Below are 23,292 nucleotides of genomic sequence, written 5' to 3'. Positions count from 1 at the left end.
TTTTGATTTAAATTATACCCAGGATTGTTGTTCCCTGGTCAGAGCATTCTGACTGGCTTATTTCATGAAGTGCTTCCCAGTCGGCCAGTATTTTATCTTTGTGCATGTTTTATTATGGTTATTGTTCTTGTTTTACTTGTAAAGTCTGGGCTAAATTGCTTATACACAGCGCCCTTTTTTGTGGTCACACAGGCTTTGTCAGCTGCTTGCTAGCCTTATATACATGAAAAATGTTTTTTAGCCATCCATACCCCTAGGTGGTTTAATAATTCATATTACTCCCACTTTTTTATATTTTTCATATGTCTCATATGTGGTTTATTATTATTTTTCATTTTTCATGTGTCCCACATGTAGGCCATTTAATACTCCTTTATACAAACAAACCTGACCTCTTCAGGTTATGTGCTTCATAGGCTTTTTTAAGCCTATTTTGGGGCCATATACAGTTCTGCCCAAGTACATCGTGGCTGCGTTGCGCATAAAGTGCGCCATGCAAATCGCGCCTGGATCGCGCCTGCTCCTTGCGCTATAGTCCCGTTATAGATCGCGTTATAACGTAACGTAATCTTGTAAATGTAACCTGCACTTACACTCATTGACCACCAGATGTCACTTTTCCCAAACAGTACAGCGCATGCGTAAAAATCTCTTCTACAAAACAGTGGCCGCCACGACTTTTCACTACGGATTTTGTCCTTACTTTACGGACAGTTTGTACAGTATTTATTCGCAGAAGCAGCTATGTACGGTCATTTATGTAATTGGTACAGAAGCCATGCTAACCTTTGCTATTGCTGGATGACTACTTAAATTATTGGAGGACCTACAGTATCATACAGTACTTTACACTACGGATTTTGTCCTTACTTTACGGACAGAGTTATTTTCATTTATTCGCAGCCGCAGTGACGTACTGGATGGTCATGAACTGTATTTGATTGGTGCAGAAGCCATGCTAACCATCTGCCAGCAGTAAAATCACAGGCAATAGTGGCCTAGCGGGTAGAGGCACGGCTTCACTATCTCAGTATCAGTAGTTCGATCCTCAGTTGGTTACATTATATTTTTATTTTTTAAACGTTCTTTTTTTTTAAACTAATACAGGTACTGTAGTTACAGTAGTTGGTGCTTATCAAATTCTTTCGGACTTTTCCACAAACAAAAATTCACAATGGCAGGCCTCCATGTATACGATAATTAATACCCATACTCTACATACTGCGCTACAGAGAACGGTTTTTTTCGCAAAATAAATTTAGCTTTTCAGGTAAAACTCCTTGCCTTGAGGACCGTGTTTCGGAATAAAATTCGCTAACCTTTGCTAACCAGTCACTTGTCACTACGGATCTTGTCCTTAGTTTACGGACAGTTTGTACAGTATTTATTCGCAGAAGCAGCTACGTACGGTCATTTATGTAATTGGTACAGAAGCCATGCTAACCTTTGCTATTGCTGGATGACTACTTAAAACATTATTTGAGGACCTACAGTATCATACTTTACATTACGGATTTTGTCCTTACTTTACGGACAGAGTTATTTTCTTTTATTTGCAGCCGCAGTGACGTACTGGATGGTCATGAACTGTATGTGATTGGTGCAGAAGCCATGCTAACCATCTGCCAGCAGTAAAATCACAGGCAATAGTGGCCTAGCGGGTAAAGGCATGGCTTCTCTATCTCAGTATTAGTAGATCGATCCTCAGTTTGTTACATTACTGTATATTTTTATTTTTTAAACGTTCTTTTTTTTTTTTTAAACTAATACAGGTACTGTAGTTACAGTAGTTGGTGCTTATCAAATTCTTTCGGACTTTTCCACAAACAAAAATTCACAATGGCAGGCCTCCATGTACACGATAGTTAATACCCATACTGTACATACTGCGCTACAGAGAACGGTTTTTTTCGCAAAATAAATTTAGCTTTTCAGGTAAAACTCCTTGCCTTGAGGACCGTGTTTCGGGATAAAATTCGCTAACCTTTGCTAACCAGTCACTTTTCACTACGGATCTTGTCCTTAGTTTACGGACAGTTTGTACAGTATTTATTCGCAGAAGCAGCTACGTACGGTCATTTATGTAATTGGTACAGAAGCCATGCTAACCTTTGCTATTGCTGGATGACTACTTAAAACATTATTTGAGGACCTACAGTATCATACTTTACACTACGGATTTTGTCCTTAATTTACGGACAGAGTTATTTTCTTTTATTCGCAGCCGCAGTGACGTACTGGATGGTCATGAACTGTATGTGATTGGTGTAGAAGCCATGCTAACCATCTGCCAGCAGTAAAATCACAGGCAATAGTGGCCTAGCGGGTAGAGGCACGGCTTCACTATCTCAGTATCAGTAGTTCGATCCTCAGTTGGTTACATTACTGTATATTTTTATTTTTTAAACGTTCTTTTTTTTTTTTTTAAACCAATACAGGTACTGTACTGTAGTTACAGTAGTTGGTGCTTACTGTATCAAATTCTTTCGGACTTTTCCACAAACAAAAATTCACAATGGCAGGCATCCATGTACACGATAGTTAATACCCATACTGTACTGCGCTACAGAGAACGTTTTTTTTCGCAACAATAGATTTCTCCAAACTCAGACACAGACCGACACCTCAGACAATAAGATGTTGATTGCAGTCATATGTTAATTGCAGTCTGCCTTTTTGTTATGCTGGTAATTGTACATAATTCAAATGCACCTATCAGCTTCATGAAGGATTTCCTTTGTCTCTGCCAGCATAAATTCAGCTACAGATATTAAAATTGTCAAACAATCCAGTTTGTTTTTCTGCATCTAAACCGTGTAGAATTGCTACGGATCGTCTCTTCATCTCTTGCCTGTATACAAGCACGAGATTGTACCTGTACACCTGGACTATTCATTCTGCTGAATCCAAAGTCAAGTTGTTGCTGCGTTCCTGTTCTACCAAGCGTTACCATCATACTGCCTTCCTTCCACAAGAAGAGTACTGTACAGTATCATCTCGCTGGAGCAGTAAGTACACTATACAGTAGTACAGTCATTTGTACATTTCACTGATTGCTGCATTACAGTATACAGTAAGCAGCACTACAAAACGGTCCCTGCGCGGAAGCGCTCGTTTCCCACCCTTCCCTGAATGAAGATGTTTCCCTTTTTTCCCTACTGTTCAAATGCACCCGGTGCAGAATACTGTATACAATCGCCTGCTGTGTATACTGTATTCAGATACTGCAGGCTGCCGCTATGGGTATTGTCCGTAAATACTAGAGTCTGTTTCGCAGACTTACTGTATACAGTAGCGAGTAGTGATATCGTGATTTTTGATGTTCAGTGCAGTGCAGTAGAGATAGCGCCATTGAGAATATTGTACAATGTGTTAAAATTGCCTGGTGTGTATGGGCCGCAAATCCCCGACTAGCGATGACAGTACTCTATTAGGGTGGGCTACTGTAGGCTGCTAAATACTAGTTCTCTCCGTAATACCATTGGTGTAATACCGTAAAACACGTATTTTTTCCTCAAACGAGGGGACCGGTGTTTTTCTCATGTTTACAGACTGTTTCACAGGCTTAGTCAGTAGTAGGAGCACATGTGATACAGTATTTTTTCATCTGAAAATTGCCTGGTGTGTATGGTCCAGAGTTCCCCGACTAGTGATGAGAATACTTTATTAGGCTACTGCAGGCTGCCGCTATGGGTATTGTCCGTATAATGTGTAATAAATCCTGGATTGGGGTATTGTCAGTAATATTGTTGTAATACCGTAAATAACGGATCATTTTGCATTTTTTCCCGCATACTGTACTTGTAATTGAAGTAGTCACAGCAATAGGATCACGTGGTATCGTGATTTTCCGCCATTTTAGGGATCAACATGGATGCCACATACAGTACAGTGCAGTGCAGTAGAGATAGCGCCATTTAGAATATTGTACGTGTTAAAATTGCCTGGTGTGTATAGGCCGCAGATCCCCGACTAGCGATGACAATACTCTATTAGGGTGGGCTACTACTGGCAGGCTGCTACTATGGGTATTCTCGTATAATCTGTGCAACTGTAAATACTGTTGGTGTAATACTGTAAATACTGTACAGTAACGTATTTTTTCGCAGGTGGGGGGATTTTTGCGCATATTAATAGACTATTTCGCAGACTCAGTCACTGTATTTGTGTAAAAAAAATCCCCTAGCTGTGTACAAAATCCCCTAGCTGTGGGTGTATTGTAAGTACTGTACAGTCATTACATTAAAAGTAATGCCATGACCACAGGCTGCTCCCCCTGTATAATAATTTGTGTCATGGCATTACTATTATTAATAGTAATGCCATGACACAAATTATTATACAGGTGGAGCAGCCTGTGGTGTCATTGCATTATTATTATACAGAGGGAGCAGCCTGTGGTGTCATGGCATTACTTTTACAGTATATTATACAGGGGTAGCAGCCTGTGGTGTCATGGCATTATTATTATGCAGAGGGAGCAGCCTGTGGTGTCATGGCATAATGCCATGACACCACAGGCTTCTCCCCCTGTCCAATAATAATGACACCACAGGGTGCTCCACCTGTATAATATAAAAGTAATGCCATGACCACAGGCTGCTCCCCCTGTATAATAATTTGTGTCATGGCATTACTATTATTAATAGTAATGCCATGACACAAATTATTATACAGGTGGAGCAGCCTGTGGTGTCATTGCATTATTATTATACAGAGGGAGCAGCCTGTGGTGTCATGGCATTACTTTTACAGTATATTATACAGGGGTAGCAGCCTGTGGTGTCATGGCATTATTATTATGCAGAGGGAGCAGCCTGTGGTGTCATGGCATAATGCCATGACACCACAGGCTGCTCCCCCTGTCCAATAATAATGACACCACAGGGTGCTCCACCTGTATAATATAAAAGTAATGCCATGACCACAGGCTGCTCCCCCTGTATAATAATTTGTGTCATGGCATTACTATTATTAATAGTAATGCCATGACACAAATTATTATACAGGTGGAGCAGCCTGTGGTGTCATTGCATTATTATTATACAGAGGGAGCAGCCTGTGGTGTCATGGCATTACTTTTACAGTATATTATACAGGGGTAGCAGCCTGTGGTGTCATGGCATTATTATTATGCAGAGGGAGCAGCCTGTGGTGTCATGGCATAATGCCATGACACCACAGGCTGCTCCCCCTGTCCAATAATAATGACACCACAGGGTGCTCCACCTGTATAATATAAAAGTAATGCCATGACCACAGGCTGCTCCCCCTGTATAATAATTTGTGTCATGGCATTACTATTATTAATAGTAATGCCATGACACAAATTATTATACAGGTGGAGCAGCCTGTGGTGTCATTGCATTATTATTAATATACATGAAACAGCACAGCAGATACTGTATGTCGTTTTAGATCATGTTAACTTACTACTGTCCTGTGTTTTATCCTCGACCAGGCTCCTCCTGTCCTGCTGCGGCTCCACAAATTTCTGTTCCCCTCTCTGCGGCCTCCTGAAGCGTCCCCCACGAGTTGCTCTGCGGGCGGCCCCAGCCTTCCTCCAGTCTCTGAGTGCAGACGCGTGGGTGGGAGGCGTCAACGTCATGACGTCCACACCGCACCCAGCGTCTGCCGACTGCCACTGGGGATAAAAGGGAACAGGCTGCCGGCCGGAGCCCTCCTCCTTGTAGCCGTGGAGGCCGGCGGCCATGTTGCTGTGGCCTCAGACATCATTTAAAAAACCACAGGAACATGGCCGCCGGCAGTGAAAAAAAAAACAAACGGCAATGCGGCCTCAGAAACGGGCGCGGCGGCGCGGCCCGCAGCACACCTGCCAGAGCGGCCTGGGGGGCAGATGGCACCCTGCCCCCCGGCCCAGCCCGCCCCTGCCTCCACCCCTCCTAGTCTGTCTGTCTAAGCCCCATCTGTTAACGTACTGTACTTTTGTTTATCGCTTCATCCCTTTTATTGAAAAAAAAAGCTCATGTCTATGCAGTACGGTCACATAATTTTCGGTACTTGTGACTTACAGTATCTGGGCAGCCAATGTTGAAATTGTATGCCAGTACCCTAAGCATGCGATTTGATGCGATTTCCCTTGAAATTCCTTTGAAGAGAAAATTGCTGTTGCATTGTACAGTATGCTATTGTATTGCATGCGATGCGATTTGATGCGATTTTAATACTGTATGTACAGATGTACCCAGATGCCTGTTTCATATGTGAAATGGCCCCCCAGACCCCATTTTTAATTGTATTCCCACCCTGATGGCTAAATGCCCCCATTGTTAACGACACCACACTATCAACGCCAACCCGAAGCGTGGCGAGCGGCGGCGTTACGCGTCCTCCGACCTTTTCATACCCCCACAATCCACGTCGGCGTGGAGTTGATTTTATATAGTGTGGCGAGCGCAAGTGGGGTGGCGTTAACAATGGGGGCATTTAGCCATCAGGGTGGGAATACAATAAAAAATGGGGTCAATTGTATGATTGTATGCGATGCAATTTGACGCGATTTTTAGGTGCGATGAAGAAAATCGGGCGCCCAAATAAGTCACAAGTACCTAATTTTCACTACTGTAATACCATAATACAATACTGTATGCTACTGTATTGTACTGTAACTAATGTACTGTACTGTACTGTATGTACTGTATTAACTTGAATCTTATTGTTGTGTATTGTAGAGTGCACTGCCTACTGAAGATGGTGAAAACAAAAAAATTCTATTCTGGAGAACCTACACTTGCATGTCCCAAGAGAATGGCTGCATTAGTGCCAAACATTAAAAATAATATCGTTAAGAAGAAAGCAGGAAAAGAAAATATTCCTGTTGTCAAACTATGGAAAAATGCCAAGGCCAAGAACAAGTCTTTGTTCGCGACTACAGGAGAATCTCACGATGACTGTCTGGTGCAAGACATTAACACTGATGCACAGCAAGACATTAACACAGTGACAGATGTGTCAGTTCCCGTAGATAATGACTTGCACCCTTTGGAGCTTCACATTACACCTCTTGAACAAAAATCTCAATCACCGTCCCGTAGGAAACTTAACTTTCTGGATCACAACCCACCACAATGTAGCTGCACAGGGCTGGTGAGAGACATTTTGGGCAAGATGACCCGCCTGGAAACCCAAAACAATGGACTGTCTGTACATGTGGATGAACTGAAAGCGGAAATTCATGTACTGACAGGACAAATTAAAGTGCTGTCAGGAGGTCTGAATGACATGCTTGCTCAAGCCAAACAATGGCAAGCTGCTACAGGGCCACCCATTACACCCACAACATCTAATCCAGTACAATCACAATTTGACTGCCCTGATGCATTTGAAACAGAGGATTTTGACTTGGAAATGACCCAACCAACCACATCTTTCCACTTTTCTGATTTGGAGATGACACCAGCTTCATCCAACCGATTGGCCAGCCCTAGCGTGGACACAGAAACTGTTTTACCAAATGAATTGGTAAACATGGACACAACACCAGTGTCATCTCACTGGTTGCCTGCCACACATAATGCTTCAGATACACAACAACGTCAGACCAACTTAACAAGTACCCCACTGACATCTCACTGGTTGGCTGACAGACACAATGCACCATCCCAAGCCTCTAACAACATGGACACTGCAATGGTTGCATCATCCCAATTGTCCCCTGGAAATATGATCGTCGCAACCTTACCTCAACATCAAACAACATCACCTCTACATGAAAGAACACCTAGAAGCATACCCAAAGAATTGTGCGCTGTGGGGATTTCCTTGCCTGACATGCCACTCAAAGTCATCACAGCTGAGGGTGTCAACACTCTCTTTAAAGCAGCGAAGATGGAAATGCACCGTTATGCACAACAGATTTTCCAAGAGCATGTTTCTTTTGACCTGTATAAGAATTGGTGCAATCGGGTCAATTATGATGGGCAACGTAATAAATTTGCAATCCCAGAAAATCTGCGCCTCGATATAGTGACACGGCTCATGGGGAAATTTGAGCTTACAAAGGCTGATTGTACAAAGATAAAGGACACTTTAAATGGATTGCTACGGATGCCCAGAGTTACACGCTGGACGTGCTTACTGTAGCACAGCAACTGGAGACGTCTCTTCAAACTGGCATCTACTGTACTCACAGAACAAAGGACTGGCAATGAAATGGAAAAAAAGTACGTTTATGATCTTACTGTACTGTACTGTATCTCTCTCCCTCTCTCCCATCCCCTTCCCCTGCCAACATGTTTCCCCCCCCCCCCGAAACCCTTGTGACCATTCAGTACTAACGTTATTCTTTATTCTTCTCTCCCATTATCCACCATGACACTCTACCATGAGCAAAATCAAGCGTGTTTGGGACAGAGAACAAAGGACAGGCAATGAAATGGAAAAAAAGTAAGTTTATGATCTTACTGTACATTATCTCTCTCCCTCTCTCCCATCCCCTTCCCCTGCCAACATGTTCCCCCCCCCCCCCCCGAAACCCTTGTGACCATTCAGTACTAACGTTATTCTTTATTCTTCTCTCCCATTATCCACCATGACACTCTACCATGAGCAAAATCAAGCGAGTTTGGGACCGAGAACAAAGGACTGGCAATGAAATGGAAAAATAGTACGTTTATGATCTTACTGTACATTACTGTACTGTATCTCTCTCCCTCTCTCCCATCCCCTTCCCCTGCCAACATGTTTCCCCCCCCCCCCGAAACCCTTGTGACCATTCAGTACTAACGTTATTCTTTATTCTTCTCTCCCATTATCCACCATGACACTCTACCATGAGCAAAATCAAGCGTGTTTGGGACAGAGAACAAAGGACAGGCAATGAAATGGAAAAAAAGTAAGTTTATGATCTTACTGTACATTATCTCTCTCCCTCTCTCCCATCCCCTTCCCCTGCCAACATGTCTCCCCCCCCCCCCCCGAAACCCTTGTGACCATTCAGTACTAATGCTATTCTTTTTTCTTCTCCCCTTATCCACCACATGCCACTCTACAAAGAGCAAAATCAAGCGAGTTTGGGACCGAGAACAAAGGACTGGCAATGAAATGGAAAAAAAGTACGTTTATGATCTTACTGTACATTACTGTATCTCTCTCCCTCTCTCCCATCCCCTTCCCCTGCCAACATGTGTCTCCCCCCCCCCCCGAAACCCTTGTGACCATTCAGTACTAACGTTATTCTTTATTCTTCTCTCCCATTATCCACCATGACACTCTACCATGAGCAAAATCAAGCGTGTTTGGGACCGAGAACAAAGGACTGGCAATGAAATGGAAAAAAAGTACGTTTATGATCTTACTGTACATTATCTCTCTCCCTCTCTCCCATCCCCTTCCCCTGCCAACATGTCCCCCCCCCCCCCCCGAAACCCTTGTGACCATTCAGTACTAACGCTATTCTTTTTTCTTCTCCCCTTATCCACCACATGCCACTCTACAATGAGCAAAATCAAGCGTGTTTTGGATAGAGAACAAAGGACAGCCACGCCTTGCAAAAAGCTTTGTTGTGACCAACAGTACTTTAAATTATTGTACCTAAAATACTGTATGACTTTGTCCTGTTTAAATTAATGTGCTGTGTTTTTTTTATTTTATTTTTTATTATACTGTATTTGAAGTCCCCACACATGATTCAAATTGTATGGTACTGTGTAAAGAAGTTTTGGAAAGATGTACTGTACTGACACCTGCCCAGTAGACTGTACTGTAATAATTACAAACTGCAAACCATCTTTAATGAAACGTACTGACAGTAATGATTGTTATAAATTTTTTATAAAAAAAAAAAAAAAAATTATATTAATTCTAATAATAAATTGAAAATCCGATTTATTATCCCCTGCAGCATTTGCACCACTCTTCTTAATTCTTCTGTGAAAATAAACAAACAAACAATGTACAGTTTTAGAACAGAAATACTGTACATGTTGAATACTGTACTTTACAGTACAGTAAGCATTACTATTACTACAGTATACTGTACTGTACTTTACCTCTATCCATGGGTGGATTTGGATGAGGGGTGGAGGCTGCCTCATCCACTTGTACCCTTGGCACTGTGGAAAAATGAGAAAATATACTTTAAAAATAAAGTTTTTATTACTGTAGTATTATTATTATTACTTGTAATACACTAGTTACTGTATGGTTATTACTGTAAAGTACAGTAAGTGTGCGATATGACGTGCAGCATACAGTATGGCAGCAGCTCAAAAGGGAAGGAGGCTGCTGCCAGGGCAATAAGATGTAATCCCTGGCATCGAGCAATAAATCCCTGGCATCAAGCATGTAACATCTAGCAATGAGAATGCACTGTAGGTAAGCCGCAGTTGTGTGGCATAATACTGTACAGTACAGTATGTAATGGGCATTACGGTGTGTGGCATAATGTGTGTCAAATAATGTGTAATGGGCAATACAGTATGTGGCCTAATGTGTAATGGCCATTATAGTGTATAGCATTCAGTGTAATGGCCATTACTGTGTGTACCATTATGTGTGATGGGCATCATGGTGTGTGGCATAATGTGTAATGGGCATCACGGTGTGAGGCTTAATGTTGTATGGGCATCACGGTCTGAGGCATAATGTGTAATGTCTGTGTGACATGTAATAGGCATTACGAAGTGTGAGGTGTACCATGTAATGGGCATCACAGTGAGGGCATCACAGTTTGCAGTGCAATGGGCATTACGGTGTGTGGCATAACGTGTAACGGTGTATTGTTGGCTGATTGTATCCTGTGTCTGTTTTTCTTCCCCTAGCAGAGCTTGATTATTATACTCATTGTTAGACTATTGTATTACTTGTTATACCTGTTATTTCCTATTCCTGTAACCCCCTTTTGTCCATTAGGGACTTTAATACATCATTTACGGAGTTTCTATCTCCTTACTTCTATACTGTCTGTTATTCGCATATACTGTAGCGATAAGGTATATTACGGACACTGTCCTTAAAGGTGTATTCGCAGATTAGAGACAGAGTACTGCGAAGGGATCTATTATTAAGGTATTGGTTCTTTGGTGTATAATACACAATAAAGGTACGCTACGCTGCGCCACGATTTGTTCGCACGTACTGTACCTACTGTAGGTATAAAAGGTACGCTGGTTACGGACATAATACGTAACCTTGGCTTTTCACTTATTGTCCTTTGGTCATAATACTGTACATCAACATTAACAATTGGTTGGGGGGGCCTGTAGAATGCCCGCAGGGTACCAGCGTGGGCCAATGGCACGCCAAGAAAAGACACAATTACTGTAGGAGAGAAAGAAAAAAAAAACACAAACTCAATAAAGAAATGACAGGACTTACTCTCAGACGGAGCGGCTGAGGCGGTGGGGGCTGTTATGGTGCCCTGGTCTGCAATCGGAGTCACTGTGGGAAAATGTCAAAAATGAGAACAAGTGCTGTTTACTGTTAATAAACTTACCGTACTCTTAGTACTGTAAATAGGGCGGGGGTGGCTTTACAAAAAGGCGTGGACTGAATTTTATAAAGTGCTGCGTCCGCCATACTGTACTTTAGAAAATCCACTCTGCTCCACAGTGGATAGGACACATACCGCTGCGCATTCCCTGCTTACGGCTGCCCTGGATAGTGGTTGTTTCAAAAGGAGGCATTTGCCAGTGCAGTACCGGATGTACACTAGTACTGCCAGTGGCAATTGCCTCCTTTTGTGCATCAGAGGCCTTGGCGCAACGCTCCACCCCCACCCCCCTGACATGGACACAACGCTGACTACGCAGGGCTGCGCTAGGCTGCCATTGGCCCACGCTACCAGCGTGGGCCAATGGCACGCTAAGAAAAGACACAATTACTGTACAGTAGGAGAGAAAGAAAAAAAAAACACAAACTCAATAAAGAAATGACAGGACTTACTCTCAGACGGAGCGGCTGAGGCGCTGGGGGCTGGAAGGGTGCCCTGGTCTTCAATTTGAGTCACTGTGGGAAAATGACAAAAATGAGAACAAGTGCTGTTTACTGTTAATAAACTTACCGTACTCTTATTACTGTAAATAGGGCGGGGGTGGCTTTACAAAAATGACGTGCAGCATATGGCAGCAGCTCAAAAGGGAAGGAGGCTGCTGTGGCTCTGGCATGTGGGAATGCAGTTTAAAAAGGAAGAAGGCTGCGGCTCCGGCAGGTATCTGATACGAAGAGTGCTTAATGCTTTCCGAAAGTGTGTGCAGTGTGCCCCCAAGCAATGAGCATGAAACTTCCACTGTCAATTAGCATTTAACCACCCCCTTCTCAGGTAGCATGGAACCCCTGGTAAAATGCATGTTACCCCTGGAAATGAGCAGTTCACCCCACCCCCCTGGCAATTAGCATTTCACACCCTCTGGCAACGAGCATGAGACACCTGGAATGGAGCATGTAGACCAGGGCAATAAGATGTAATCCCTGGCATCGAGCAATAAATCCCTGGCATCAAGCATGTAACATCTAGCAATGAGAATGCACTGTAGGTAAGCCGCAGTTGTGTGGCATAATACTGTACAGTACAGTATGTAATGGGCATTACGGTGTGTGGCATAATGTGTGTCAAATAATGTGTAATGGGCAATACAGTATGTGGCCTAATGTGTAATGGCCATTATAGTGTATAGCATTCAGTGTAATGGCCATTACTGTGTGTACCATTATGTGTGATGGGCATCATGGTGTGTGGCATAATGTGTAATGGGCATCACAGTGGCCCTTATTCTGATTGACGCGGACTTTACCGCATACTTTCGGATCGCGTGTTTACGGCGTCTGCGCATGCGTGGAGAACGCAACGCGCATGTGCCACGCCTTGACTCGGTACCAGTTCGGCCAGATCCCGTCCAGAACTGTTCACCGCTATCATTCGGGAAATAGGGGCGTATTATGGGCGTCATGCGGAATGACACATGGGCGTAGTTTCAAAGTGGGCAAAACGGGGAGGAAACATGGGCGGACACGGGGGAGTACACTTATGTTGGGGGGCGTACATTCGGAAACCACTCCGAATGCACGCGATCAAAAAGGGCAGAAATGTGCGGTGTCCACAAGTGTACTATTGCTTTGCGGACACCACTCGTTCATGCGCTAGGCGAACGTACGCCTAATGACTACAACCATTAACACCTGAACCCAATAGAATCTACTCCTTTACTCATTACTCACTAATAGGCAGCTTGTCAGTGCTTTAATTGAAACCATTGCACTTCAATTGCTGTAAGGGTTAATGTGTGCAATGCATGTGTTAGGCATGCTTGTAAGGATATATTGGCATCTAATTGATTCCAATTCCAAATAAGAAGTTTTTTATGAGGATAGGTAATTGAATAAGTGGGTCATGTGATGTATTGCAGAAGATACTTCATAGTGGGTTGTTTGGCGTAAATACTCCGCTTACGTGCGGTAGCACTGCTTGGCTCCCGTTCGGATGCGGTATTCCCGAGCATACTCTGTAATACTCTGTAATACCGTGCCGAATCGGAGTGTTTCTCCCGCACACGCATGGTTTGTATGTCGTCCGTAAACACGCCCTGTTCTTAAAGAGTGAGTCCGTCCGAATGCGGAGGACACGTGGGCGTTTCTACGGACGATGGCCGCATGCGGCAAAACACCGTTGCGTGCTGACCGCTCCGTAAGAATGCGGGAATTTCCGCACAGATCAGAATAAGGGCCAGTGTGAGGCTTAATGTTGTATGGGCATCACGGTCTGAGGCATAATGTGTAATGTCTGTGTGACATGTAATAGGCATTACGAAGTGTGAGGTGTACCATGTAATGGGCATCACAGTGAGGGCATCACAGTTTGCAGTGCAATGGGCATTACGGTGTGTGGCATAACGTGTAATGGGCATTATGGCATGTGGTATACTACAGTATGTATTGGCTGTGTGACATGTAATCGGCATTACAGTGTAAATTTTTGACGTGCACCATTGGAACGCACATTTTCTATTACTGTATCCCTGTTTTACAAACATTGGTCAAGCCCTGGCATAATGTGTCATGGGCAGTATGGTGTGTAGCATTATGTAAAATGGTCATTACTGTGTGTAGCATTACAGTATGAGTGTTGGCCATTATGGTGTGTGGCATTATGTGTAATTGGCATTACTGTACTGTATGTTGGGTGGCATTATGTGGAATTGGCATTACTGTGTGTGTAATTACAGTATCTCTAATGGGCATTAAAGTGTGTGGCATTTTGTGTAATAATAGGCGGTGATGGACATGTCCAGTGATTGACATGTCCCTTGAATGGTGCACCCCCTAATAAAATGGGCTACGCACACCTACTATACAGTATACTGTACAGTATGCGCAGCAATGCTTACCTTCTTCATGGCGGATGGAAGCACAGGGACTGTTATATTGGAAGGGGTAAAGAGGACGAGGAGGGGTGTCCAGCCACATCAAGGGCAGGGTGTCCTCGCCTTCAAGCGGAGGCACTGTGTGAAGATGAGAAAAATGAGAAAGTGTGCTGTTTAAATAAAGTTACTGTACTCATTACTGGGTTTACAAAAAGGCGTGGACTGGATTTTATAAAGTGCTGCGCCCGCCATACTGTACTTTAGAAAATCCACTCCGCTCCAAAGTGGATAGGACACATACCGCTGCGCATTCCCTGCTTACGGCTGCCCTGGATAGTGGTTGTTTCAAAAGGAGGCATTTGCCAGTGCAGTACCGGATGTACACTAGTACTGCCAGTGGCAATTGCCTCCTTTTGTGCATCAGAGGCATTGGCGCAACGCTCCACCCCCACCCCCCTGACATGGACACAACGCTGACTACGCAGGGCTGCGCTAGGCTGCCATTGGCCCACGCTACCAGCGTGGGCCAATGGCACGCTAAGAAAAGACACAATTACTGTACAGTAGGAGAGAAAGAAAAAAAAAACACAAACTCAATAAAGAAATGACAGGACTTACTCTCAGACGGAGCGGCTGAGGCGCTGGGGGCAGTAACGGCCCGCAAGGGCAGGGTGTCCTCGCCTTCAAGCGGAGGCACTGTGTGAAGATGAGAAAAATGAGAAAGTGTGCTGTTTAAATAAAGTTACTGTACTCATTACTGGGTTTACAAAAAGGCGTGGACTGGATTTTATAAAGTGCTGTGCCCGCCATACTGTACTTTAGAAAATCCACTCCGCTCCAAAGTGGATAGGACACATACCGCTGCGCATTCCCTGCTTACGGCTGCCCTGGATAGTGCTTGTTTCAAAAGGAGGCATTTGTCAGTGCAGTACCGGATGTACACTAGTACTGCCAGTTGCAATTGCCTCCTTTTGTGCATCAGAGGCATTGGCGCAACGCTCCACCCCCACCCCCCTGACATGGACACAACGCTGACTACGCAGGGCCGCGCTAGGCTGCCATTGGCCCACGCTACCAGCGTGGGCCAATGGCACGCTAAGAAAAGACACAATTACTGTACAGTAGGAGAGAAAGAAAAAAAAAACACAAACTCAATAAAGAAATGACAGGACTTACTCTCAGACGGAGCAGCTGAGGCGCTGGGGGCAGTAACGGCCCGCAAGGGCAGGGTGCCCTGGTCTTCCTCTAGGCTTGGCACTGTGGGGAAATGATAAAATGTGCTGTTAAAATACTGTAAAGTTATTATTCTTACTCTAAATGGGGAGGAGGGGGTGTTAAAAAAAAAAGCCGTGGACTGTTTTCAATAAAGTGCTGTGCCCATCACACTTGATAAAATAGACTCCACGTCAACGTGGATACTGGGGGTACTGTATGAACAGGTCGGGAGGACACTTACTGGCTGCCAAAGTTTGAGGGGACCTTCTGGGGAGTACCCTTTCCATCCTCCTCTGAAGTCCTGTGTAAAAATAATTACAGTACATTACAGTATACTGTACTGTAGTGTCCTTTGAAACATTAGTTCACACACACTACTGTGATCACTGAGGTTATGGTAGAGTATACAGTATTGCAGTACTGTATACTGTAGATAAATAATGCCTAGGTCAAAACGTCGTGCATCAGACGTACCGCACGCCTCCACTCCCACCCCCTTTGTGCACGAGACGCAGAGCTACAGTACCTGACGGGGACATTACGGTAATTGTGCAGGGCTCCCGCGGGGACACTACGCTGACTGTGCTAGGCTGCCGTTGGCCGATGCTGACAGCGTCGCCCAACGGCACGGCAAAAAACTACACAAGTTCAAACACACAAACACAAAACACAATAAAGAAATGACAGGACTTACTGCTTAGCATCGTGGCGATGCTTGAGGGGGGGCCTGTAGCATGCCCGCAGGGCAGGGTGCCCTGGTCTTCAATCAGAGTCACTGTGGGAAAATGTCAAAAATGAGAACAAGTGCTGTTTACTGTTAATAAACTTACCGTACTCTTATTACTGTAAATAGGGCGGGGGTGGCTTTACAAAAAGGCGTGGACTGGATTTTATAAAGTGCTGCGCCCGCCATACTGTACTTTAGAAAATCCACTCCGCTCCAAAGTGGATAGGACACATACCGCTGCGCATTCCCTGCTTACGGCTGCCCTGGATAGTGGTTGTTTCAAAAGGAGGCATTTGTCAGTGCAGTACCGGATGTACACTAGTACTGCCAGTGGCAATTGCCTCCTTTTGTGCATCAGAGGCATTGGCGCAACGCTCCACCCCCACCCCCCTGACATGGACACAACGCTGACTACGCAGGGCTGCGCTAGGCTGCCATTGGCCCACGCTACCAGCGTGGGCCAATGGCACGCTAAGAAAAGACACAATTAGGAGAGAAAGGAAAAAAAAACACAAACTCAATAAAGAAATGACAGGACTTACTCTCAGACGGAGCGGCTGAGGCGCTGGGGGCAGTAACGGCCCGCAAGGGCAGGGTGTCCTCGCCTTCAAGCGGAGGCACTGTGTGAAGATGAGAAAAATGAGAAAGTGTGCTGTTTAAATAAAGTTACTGTACTCATTACTGGGTTTACAAAAAGGCGTGGACTGGATTTTATAAAGTGCTGCGCCCGCCATACTGTACTTTAGAAAATCCACTCCGCTCCAAAGTGGATAGGACACATACCGCTGCGCATTCCCTGCTTACGGCTGCCCTGGATAGTGGTTGTTTCAAAAGGAGGCATTTGTCAGTGCAGTACCGGATGTACACTAGTACTGCCAGTGGCAATTGCCTCCTTTTGTGCATCAGAGGCATTGGCGCAACGCTCCACCCCCACCCCCCTGACATGGACACAACGCTGACTACGCAGGGCTGCGCTAGGCTGCCATTGGCCCACGCTACCAGCGTGGGCCAATGGCATGCTAAGAAAAGACACAATTAGGAGAGAAAGGAAAAAAAAACACAAACTCAATAAAGAAATGACAGGACTTACTCTCAGACGGAGCGGCTGAGGCGCTGGGGGCAGTAACGGCCCGCAAGGGCAGGGTGTCCTCGCCTTCAAGCGGAGGCACTGTGTGAAGATGAGAAAAATGAGAAAGTGTGCTGTTTAAATAAAGTTACTGTACTCATTACTGGGTTTACAAAAAGGCGTGGACTGGATTTTATAAAGTGCTGCGCCCGCCATACTGTACTTTAGAAAATCCACTCCGCTCCAAAGTGGATAGGACACATACCGCTGCGCATTCCCTGCTTACGGCTGCCCTGGATAGTGGTTGTTTCAAAAGGAGGCATTTGTCAGTGCAGTACCGGATGTACACTAGTACTGCCAGTGGCAATTGCCTCCTTTTGTGCATCAGAGGCATTGGCGCAACGCTCCACCCCCACCCCCCTGACATGGACACAACGCTGACTACGCAGGGCTGCGCTAGGCTGCCATTGGCCCACGCTACCAGCGTGGGCCAATGGCACGCTAAGAAAAGACACAATTAGGAGAGAAAGAAAAAAAAACACAAACTCAATAAAGAAATGACAGGACTTACTCTCAGACGGAGCGGCTGAGGCGCTGGGGGCTGTAACGGCCCGCAAGGGCAGGGTGTCCTCGCCTTCAAGCGGAGGCACTGTGTGAAGATGAGAAAAATGAGAAAGTGTGCTGTTTAAATAAAGTTACTGTACTCATTACTGGGTTTACAAAAAGGCGTGGACTGGATTTTATAAAGTGCTGCGCCCGCCATACTGTACTTTAGAAAATCCACTCCGCTCCAAAGTGGATAGGACACATACCGCTGTGCATTCCCTGCTTATGGCTGCCCTGGATAGTGGTTGTTTCAAAAGGAGGCATTTGCCAGTGCAGTACCGGATGTACACTAGTACTGCCAGTGGCAATTGCCTCCTTTTGTGCATCAGAGGCATTGGCGCAACGCTCCACCCCCACCCCCCTGACATGGACACAACGCTGACTACGCAGGGCTGCGCTAGGCTGCCATTGGCCCACGCTACCAGCGTGGGCCAATGGCACGCTAAGAAAAGACACAATTAGGAGAGAAAGGAAAAAAAAACACAAACTCAATAAAGAAATGACAGGACTTACTCTCAGACGGAGCGGCTGAGGCGCTGGGGGCAGTAACGGCCCGCAAGGGCAGGGTGTCCTCGCCTTCAAGCGGAGGCACTGTGTGAAGATGAGAAAAATGAGAAAGTGTGCTGTTTAAATAAAGTTACTGTACTCATTACTGGGTTTACAAAAAGGCGTGGACTGGATTTTATAAAGTGCTGCGCCCGCCATACTGTACTTTAGAAAATCCACTCCGCTCCAAAGTGGATAGGACACATACCGCTGCGCATTCCCTGCTTACGGCTGCCCTGGATAGTGGTTGTTTCAAAAGGAGGCATTTGTCAGTGCAGTACCGGATGTACACTAGTACTGCCAGTGGCAATTGCCTCCTTTTGTGCATCAGAGGCATTGGCGCAACGCTCCACCCCCACCCCCCTGACATGGACACAACGCTGACTACGCAGGGCTGCGCTAGGCTGCCATTGGCCCACGCTACCAGCGTGGGCCAATGGCACGCTAAGAAAAGACACAATTAGGAGAGAAAGGAAAAAAAAACACAAACTCAATAAAGAAATGACAGGACTTACTCTCAGACGGAGCGGCTGAGGCGCTGGGGGCAGTAACGGCCCGCAAGGGCAGGGTGTCCTCGCCTTCAAGCGGAGGCACTGTGTGAAGATGAGAAAAATGAGAAAGTGTGCTGTTTAAATAAAGTTACTGTACTCATTACTGGGTTTACAAAAAGGCGTGGACTGGATTTTATAAAGTGCTGCGCCCGCCATACTGTACTTTAGAAAATCCACTCCGCTCCAAAGTGGATAGGACACATACCGCTGCGCATTCCCTGCTTACGGCTGCCCTGGATAGTGGTTGTTTCAAAAGGAGGCATTTGTCAGTGCAGTACCGGATGTACACTAGTACTGCCAGTGGCAATTGCCTCCTTTTGTGCATCAGAGGCATTGGCGCAACGCTCCACCCCCACCCCCCTGACATGGACACAACGCTGACTACGCAGGGCTGCGCTAGGCTGCCATTGGCCCACGCTACCAGCGTGGGCCAATGGCACGCTAAGAAAAGACACAATTAGGAGAGAAAGGAAAAAAAAACACAAACTCAATAAAGAAATGACAGGACTTACTCTCAGACGGAGCGGCTGAGGCGCTGGGGGCAGTAACGGCCCGCAAGGGCAGGGTGTCCTCGCCTTCAAGCGGAGGCACTGTGTGAAGATGAGAAAAATGAGAAAGTGTGCTGTTTAAATAAAGTTACTGTACTCATTACTGGGTTTACAAAAAGGCGTGGACTGGATTTTATAAAGTGCTGCGCCCGCCATACTGTACTTTAGAAAATCCACTCCGCTCCAAAGTGGATAGGACACATACCGCTGCGCATTCCCTGCTTACGGCTGCCCTGGATAGTGGTTGTTTCAAAAGGAGGCATTTGTCAGTGCAGTACCGGATGTACACTAGTACTGCCAGTGGCAATTGCCTCCTTTTGTGAATCAGAGGCATTGGCGCAACGCTCCACCCCCACCCCCCTGACATGGACACAACGCTGACTACGCAGGGCTGCGCTAGGCTGCCATTGGCCCACGCTACCAGCGTGGGCCAATGGCACGCTAAGAAAAGACACAATTAGGAGAGAAAGGAAAAAAAAACACAAACTCAATAAAGAAATGACAGGACTTACTCTCAGACGGAGCGGCTGAGGCGCTGGGGGCAGTAACGGCCCGCAAGGGCAGGGTGTCCTCGCCTTCAAGCGGAGGCACTGTGTGAAGATGAGAAAAATGAGAAAGTGTGCTGTTTAAATAAAGTTACTGTACTCATTACTGGGTTTACAAAAAGGCGTGGACTGGATTTTATAAAGTGCTGTGCCCGCCATACTGTACTTTAGAAAATCCACTCCGCTCCAAAGTGGATAGGACACATACCGCTGCGCATTCCCTGCTTACGGCTGCCCTGGATAGTGCTTGTTTCAAAAGGAGGCATTTGTCAGTGCAGTACCGGATGTACACTAGTACTGCCAGTTGCAATTGCCTCCTTTTGTGCATCAGAGGCATTGGCGCAACGCTCCACCCCCACCCCCCTGACATGGACACAACGCTGACTACGCAGGGCTGCGCTAGGCTGCCATTGGCCCACGCTACCAGCGTGGGCAAATGGCACGCTAAGAAAAGACACAATTAGGAGAGAAAGGAAAAAAAAACACAAACTCAATAAAGAAATGACAGGACTTACTCTCAGACGGAGCGGCTGAGGCGCTGGGGGCAGTAACGGCCCGCAAGGGCAGGGTGTCCTCGCCTTCAAGCGGAGGCACTGTGTGAAGATGAGAAAAATGAGAAAGTGTGCTGTTTAAATAAAGTTACTGTACTCATTACTGGGTTTACAAAAAGGCGTGGACTGGATTTTATAAAGTGCTGCGCCCGCCATACTGTACTTTAGAAAATCCACTCCGCTCCAAAGTGGATAGGACACATACCGCTTGCCACGCTTCCACTTGATGACAAAAGTGCCCTTTCCCTGCTCCTCCTCTGACGTCCTGTGTAAAAATAACATTTACAGTATACTGTAGTGTCCTTTCAAACATTAGTACAGTAAAGTACAAGTACTGTATTTTATTATCCCACCACGCTCTAGTGCACGGGTGTCAAACACAAGGCCCATGGGCCAAATCTGGCCCGCAAGACCTCGACATGTGGCCCACGCAGCCTTCACCTACAGTATTACAGCATTCCCGCCAGACAATGTTTGTACCGTCATGTGATCAGGGACATCATCCATCAGACTTTGGCCTGGGTAATTTGTACCCCCTACCCCTTTCTCTCGGCACCCCTGATAATACCACACAGTAATGCCCCTTACACATGACACATGTTATTAATGTCCTTACTGTATAACCATAATGCCCCTTACACATTATGCCAACCTTTATTAATGCCCTTCATACACATAATGACACACACAATGCCCATTACACATACTGTACAGTACAGTACAGTATGTTGCACATTATTAATGCCCGTATACACATGACACACATACAGTAATGCCTGTTACACATACAGTACTGTATGTCGCACATTATTAATGCATTTATACTGTACATGACACACATACAGTAATGCCCCTTAGACATATGCCGAACACTATGGCACAACCAACCCACCCACAGACAGCACTCGCACAGCCGCTAACACTGTACAGTACAGTACAGTATGTTGCACATTATTAATGCCCGTATACACATGACACACATACAGTAATGCCTGTTACACATACAGTACTGTATGTCGCACATTATTAATGCATTTATACTGTACATGACACACATACAGTAATGCCCCTTAGACATATGCCGAACACTATGGCACAACCAACCCACCCACAGACAGCACTCGCACAGCCGCTAACACTGTGACCTCTGCCTCTGCTTGGATACAGATGTTTCCTCATACAGTATATCTTGACTCAATAAGCCATGCAGCTCCTGGCCAGTTCTGCTAACGTTGGGTGCATTTTTTGCTGAAAATTCATCTTATTTGCATTGTTATGTGACCAGGACACACAAGGAGCTTCCCATGATTAAAATGATATGCAGCATGCCTATACTGTATTTTGTGTGCGACTGTGGCTGTACCTGCATACAGAATGCTACAGTACTGTATGTTACAGTGATTTCCATGATTACACAATTTATATGCAGATACAGCCTCACTCACACACAGAACATAGGCATGCTGCATATCATTTTAATCAGCAGAAGCTGCTGATGCCCCCAGGCATTCCAAATGCCCTAGGCAATTGCCTAGTTTGCCTATGCCTAAGGCCGGCTCTGACTGTACCATGGGCTAGCCGAATATACAGTACAGTACCTGTATACTGTAGTAATTTTAAAAAAAAATACTGTACAGTATACAGTACTGTGTGCTGCATTACCTAATACAGTATTTGCGGATATGCCCTTAAAAATGGTGTTTCGGGGTAATTATTACTGTATCTGCAAATATTGGGGAAGATGAAGAACTGGCCCTTTGAGGGTGACCAAACTGCTGATGTGGCCCCGGATGAATTTGAGTTTGACACCCCTGCCCTAGTGGATGTTAGGGCATGAAATACCGTTTCGCCTGTCAGTACATGGCGGATCCCCAAAACACTGGAAAACACCATGTCGACCTTCTGAATGTTGACATACTGTAATGCTTGTGTCAATCTAACCACATGTCCACCTTGACCCATGTTGGCCTAAACACATGTAGACCTTGCTGTCTGTTAACCTATGGGTGTCGACACAATGCTTGTCAACCTACAGTAGTTGGTACTGTAGGTACAGAATCAGTACACAATCTAAATACAGTACAGTATGCTGTACAGTAGAGTTCAATGTAAAGTACCTAACAGGAGTAGTGTACAGTACTTACTGGCGACGGAACAGCGCAGGGCCTCCAGCTTCGCAGGCTGCCTTGTGACTAGGTCGCTCCATTTTCTTTGGAGCGACCTAATCCTGCGCAGCCGGCAGTACTTGCGTAGTATTATCCTTCGCGCATCCCTGTAAGCATTGCGCTTCTCCCGGTTATTGCTCAGAGGCTTGTCCCGGCAGCTAACCAAAATGATCAGCTCGGCGTAGCTGTAACGCAGCCTCCGAGCAGAATCCATTTTGGAAGTGAACACTCCCCAGCGCATGACACAAAACGCAGTACACATGGTAGTCAGTAGGCTAAAGTAATCAATCCAGGAGACATACTGTACAGTACTATACAGTGAATGGGTTTCTTAACTTTAATAAAATTGTGTCTTCATACCGTACAGTACAGTATATGGGAGGCCTCATACTGTATTAATTTAATTTAATAAACTGTGCGTTGCAGGTGTTTTAGTACTCAATATACGTTACTA

General features: G+C 45.4%; 1 protein-coding gene and 1 long non-coding RNA gene across 2 annotated transcripts; one reads left to right on the top strand and one right to left on the bottom strand.

Annotated features, from left to right (window-relative positions):
* Positions 1-2,630: 2,630 nt before the first annotated feature.
* Positions 2,631-8,173, top strand: LOC146063769 (uncharacterized). The gene is made up of 2 exons (XM_083176505.1): positions 2,631-3,008; positions 6,693-8,173. Exon 2 carries the CDS (start codon positions 6,712-6,714, stop codon positions 8,101-8,103), a length of 1,392 nt encoding a protein of 463 aa, XP_083032631.1. The 5' UTR covers positions 2,631-3,008; positions 6,693-6,711; the 3' UTR covers positions 8,104-8,173.
* Positions 8,174-15,532: 7,359 nt separating this feature from the next.
* On the bottom strand, positions 15,533-16,297 carry LOC146062573 (uncharacterized). Its single transcript, XR_014471400.1, has 3 exons — positions 16,228-16,297; positions 15,775-15,834; positions 15,533-15,575 (listed from the first exon to the last, which is right to left on the bottom strand). It is a non-coding gene; the product is annotated as an uncharacterized LOC146062573 (long non-coding RNA).
* Positions 16,298-23,292: the final 6,995 nt, after the last annotated feature.

The sequence above is a fragment of the Crinia signifera genome, chromosome 3, assembly GCF_055691185.1.
Source record: "Crinia signifera chromosome 3, ASM5569118v1, whole genome shotgun sequence".
Lineage (NCBI taxonomy): Eukaryota > Metazoa > Chordata > Amphibia > Anura > Myobatrachidae > Crinia > Crinia signifera.
This window is presented reverse-complemented; position numbering and strand designations above follow the sequence as displayed.